The sequence below is a fragment of the Camelina sativa genome, chromosome 8 (genome assembly GCF_000633955.1).
Source record: "Camelina sativa cultivar DH55 chromosome 8, Cs, whole genome shotgun sequence".
NCBI classification, from domain to species: domain Eukaryota; kingdom Viridiplantae; phylum Streptophyta; class Magnoliopsida; order Brassicales; family Brassicaceae; genus Camelina; species Camelina sativa.
In genome coordinates, this window is record NC_025692.1 from 26,252,004 (window position 1) to 26,256,109 (window position 4,106).

The 4,106-nt window shown below is 32.7% G+C and overlaps 1 protein-coding gene across 1 annotated transcript in view; it reads left to right on the forward strand.

Annotated features, from left to right (window-relative positions):
- LOC104708746 (glucomannan 4-beta-mannosyltransferase 9-like) overlaps positions 1,305 to 4,106 on the forward strand; it is a gene marked incomplete at its 5' end in the record, with an annotated part of 5,187 nt that continues 2,385 nt past the window's right edge. Inside the window, 3 exon segments of the mRNA XM_010425361.2 lie at positions 1,305 to 1,998; positions 2,085 to 2,183; positions 2,274 to 2,526. Of these exon segments, the coding sequence (XP_010423663.1) occupies positions 1,666 to 1,998; positions 2,085 to 2,183; positions 2,274 to 2,526 (685 nt within the window).

The window sequence follows — 4,106 nt, forward strand, 5'->3', positions numbered from 1 at the left end:
TTTTTTTTTTGTCTTGAATATTTCATTTTCTCCTTTAGAGCTTCTGTTCAACTTTGATTGGTCGAAGTATATATATAACATAATCATATTTCCACAAGGGTTAGAGGGCGACCATATTTGTTTAACTTTTGAATACATATAGTCGCGTATAAACTCAATGCTGAATACATAGATCACATTAATTTGGATTTCACAAAAATTGTGACTCTATGTGTAATGTGTTACTCTATCTATAAATGGACCACTGCATGATCTCCATTTCGTGTACTAAGGATTCGATCATTCTATTATCCTTATCGGAGATGTTGTCCGCTATCTTGTCAACAGATATGGACAACAATATAAGACATATCCATTTTTTCTCGATAAATGAACCAATGGAATCACTCTACTGTTGGAATTTACCGGTTTTACAAGTCATATGGTTTGCAAAACTTTTGATATACACAATGCACCATAAGAAATGTTATGTATATAGCCTTTAATAGTTAGTTCTATTTTAAATTTACGAGATGAGACATATACAAAATGGCCCAAGCCTTATGACATATATACAGCACTTAAATTATCGCTAGATGTCAGTCGGACCTTTAAGAACCACATATATAGTGTATATAACTTGATTTCATTTTATTTCTTTTTACATATTTTTAAACATTGTTAACAAAAACTTTGATTAAAAATTGAATTTTACAATTAATAAATATCAAACATACGGCTACTATAAAAATAATAATTAATCAACGTTGACTAGCAAATTGTTTTGACTGAGACGGTCATGTAGTGGACGCCTAGACGGCTAAACTGTTTCGTTTAACCTTTTACATAATTCATTATATAGTATTAATACTAGACAATTACACATCTGAAAGACTGAAATAATACATCTTTGTCACCTCGAGAAAAATGAAAACATTGTTTAATAATGAACAAAATTCAGAAAATATCAACAATTAGTTAAAAATTCATACTGGACGTCATTAATGTTTGTGTCATTCAATAATGTTTTGGTAGTTATATGGAAAGAGCAAATTTATGGTTGATGGAGCAAAAAAAATCATTTAATTTCTCTATAGCATATAGTGTAAATGTATAATATATTAATACGTTTTAAAAGAAGAAAAAAAAAAGATTAGAGTCTAAAACAATACAAGCAGAAGAGGCTTTATATAAAGACATTGATCCCTCTTTTATTTCACACACACAAACACACATACACACACTGTGTGTCTTCTCTCTCTCTCTCTCTGTGTTCTGTTTCTGTTTTTAGATCTCTCTCCTCTCTTCTTCCTTTCCAACAATCACCTTCTCCTTCTCCACCTTTCATTATCTTTCTTCTCTCTTACTAAGCCCCTTTAAATACAAGAAAAACAAAACCGAGGACACAAAAAGAAAAAAAAAATTAAATTCTCCTTTTTCCCGACAATCTGAGTTATTCAGGCAGAGAAGACAGAGATTTTCACCGTTAGGAGCAAAAAAGGGGAAAAACTCTGTCTCTCTATTTCTCTGTTCTGTTTCGTCCTTTGGCTTTGATTTCGAACATAATCTTCACATTGTTCCCTATTGCGTGTCTCACAAGAAAATTCCCTCATACGGATCTCTAGGGTTCTTTGCTTTGTCCTCTGTTTTTTGTTCTGTTTCTCTCTTTCGTCGGAGTAAGAAGAGATGGAGCTTGGGGATTCGACGACGTCGGTGATTCCTGACTCGTTCATGGGATACAGAGACGACCTAACAACGCAAATGTCAATGGTTTTGGATCAGATACGAGCTCCGTTGATTGTCCCAGTCCTTAGGCTCGGTGTTTACATCTGTTTAACAATGTCGGTGATGCTCTTCGTCGAGAGGGTTTACATGGGAATTGTCATCTCTCTTGTGAAGCTGTTTGGTCGAAAGCCAGACAAACGTTTCAAATATGAAGCGATTAAAGACGACATGGAGCTTGGAAACTCTGTTTATCCTATGGTCCTTGTTCAAATCCCAATGTACAACGAACGAGAGGTCTCCTAACTTAAAATCAAGATTCTCTTCTCTCTGTTCTTTCTTTCTTCGATTGTTTTTAAACGCCGTTGTTTATATTGATGTAGGTTTATCAACTATCTATCGGAGCTGCTTGTGGGCTCTCATGGCCTTCTGATCGAATCGTCATTCAAGTTCTTGATGATTCCACTGATCCAACCATCAAAGTAAAGCTTCTTTGATTTTCAACAAAGATCCGATTTTTTCGAAAACCTTTACAGAACTTATAGCTTTCGTTTTGCTGTGGTGGTACACAGGATCTAGTGGAGATGGAGTGTAGCAGATGGGCGAGTAAAGGAGTAAACATCAAATATGAGATCAGAGACAACAGAAACGGATACAAAGCTGGAGCTTTGAAAGAAGGGATGAAGAAGAGTTATGTCAAAAGCTGCGATTACGTTGCAATCTTCGACGCTGATTTCCAACCTGAATCGGATTTTCTCTGGAGAACCGTACCGTTCCTTCTCCATAACCCAAAGCTTGCTCTCGTTCAAGCTCGCTGGAAATTTGGTAAATCTTCTTTTTTACTTTTTAAACTCATTATTTTAACGGTTCTTCTTTTTCTGAGTCACATAGTTTTGATTTGATCGTTTTGGTCCTCTTTTTTTTTTTTAAGTGTGGTGTCATGATTGTTAAGTAGTGCTAATCAGTAATCACTGCTTATTTAGAAAGTTCGACACGAGTTTGAGATTCGTTTTTTTTCTTTTCCTTTCTCTCAATTACTACTCCCTTTTCAGGCTAAGTACTTTTAAAAAATGTACAAATTAGTGCAATTATACACAATTTATTAGTTATAATAATTACGAAAATCATCTGATCAATGCACATTAGTTAATTAGATCTGTACTTATGCTATAATGCTTTTCCTTTCTTTTTTTGGTGACATTGTGACTTTTTTTTTAATGGACGACTAAAAAGAGAGGGTAAAGATGAGTCAAATTAATACTATAAATAGATTTTAAATATAAGTGAACAAATTAAGATCCTAGGAATGTGTATTACATGAAACACGATACTATATTAAAATCTTAACACAATATTATATGATCATTATATTAAGAACTCCTTCATACTATTATATATCAGAAATTTTAAAATTATGAGTTGTTAATAAATTTAATTAAAAATGATATATTTAGAAAAAGAAAGATTTAGTTACATTAATTAGAAGTGTCGGTGGGTGTTTTATTGTGAGGTCCCAATGTAACCTACCTAACGAATCTTGATGTGACCTATCGATTTTGTTCGTGAATACTTTTTGTGCTTCTTCTACCTTTAAAATGTGGAACTACTTTTTCTTCAACTATAAAACCCTTAAAATTAATTTATTAGTATGCGAAATTAATTTTTAAGGATCCTTGGAGTCATGTAATATCCCTTCTAAAATAATTATATATTTAATAGGAACAAAACATTTAGAAAATCTAAGTAAACATCAACAAATATATAAAAAAGTCCATACCATAATGTCTTTTGGTCATTTATAATTGGTATGTCTGCAAGAGTTGGTGAAAATTTGGTATTAGTGTTTTGGCTTTTTCTTCCAAGAAATTGATTTTTGTCGAAGCAATATGTTCTTTCCCACTCATTTCAACATACAGTAGTAGTAATGTTTCTCCAAATACTTTTTTAAGTCAATAAAACTATCTGTCAATAAAATTGTTCCACCTATAGACTGATAACTTCTGGCACTCTTAAAGCTGTCACTCTTATTTGTTTTTAACCCAAAAATTCACTGGAAATACAAAAAAAAAAAAAAAAAAAAAAAAAAAAAAAAAAAAAATAAACAAGGAAAAGATCTAATTTTGAATCAAATGGTCCGGATACTGCATGGATTTAACAGTTATCGTCAAATGAAACAAAGAACCCAAAACCCATCAAACGACGACGCATTCACATATGTGCGTTGTGTCATCTGGATCGAATAGCACATTATATTGTCTCGCACTATCATCACATATTCACATTACATGACTATGAGTAATGAGTAGTGTCAAAAGAAGAAGAAGAAGAAGAAGAAGAGAGAAGATGAGATTGATGAGGTGGATAACAAATGGCTAAGTAAATAAGCATTAGCATCAGCACCACCG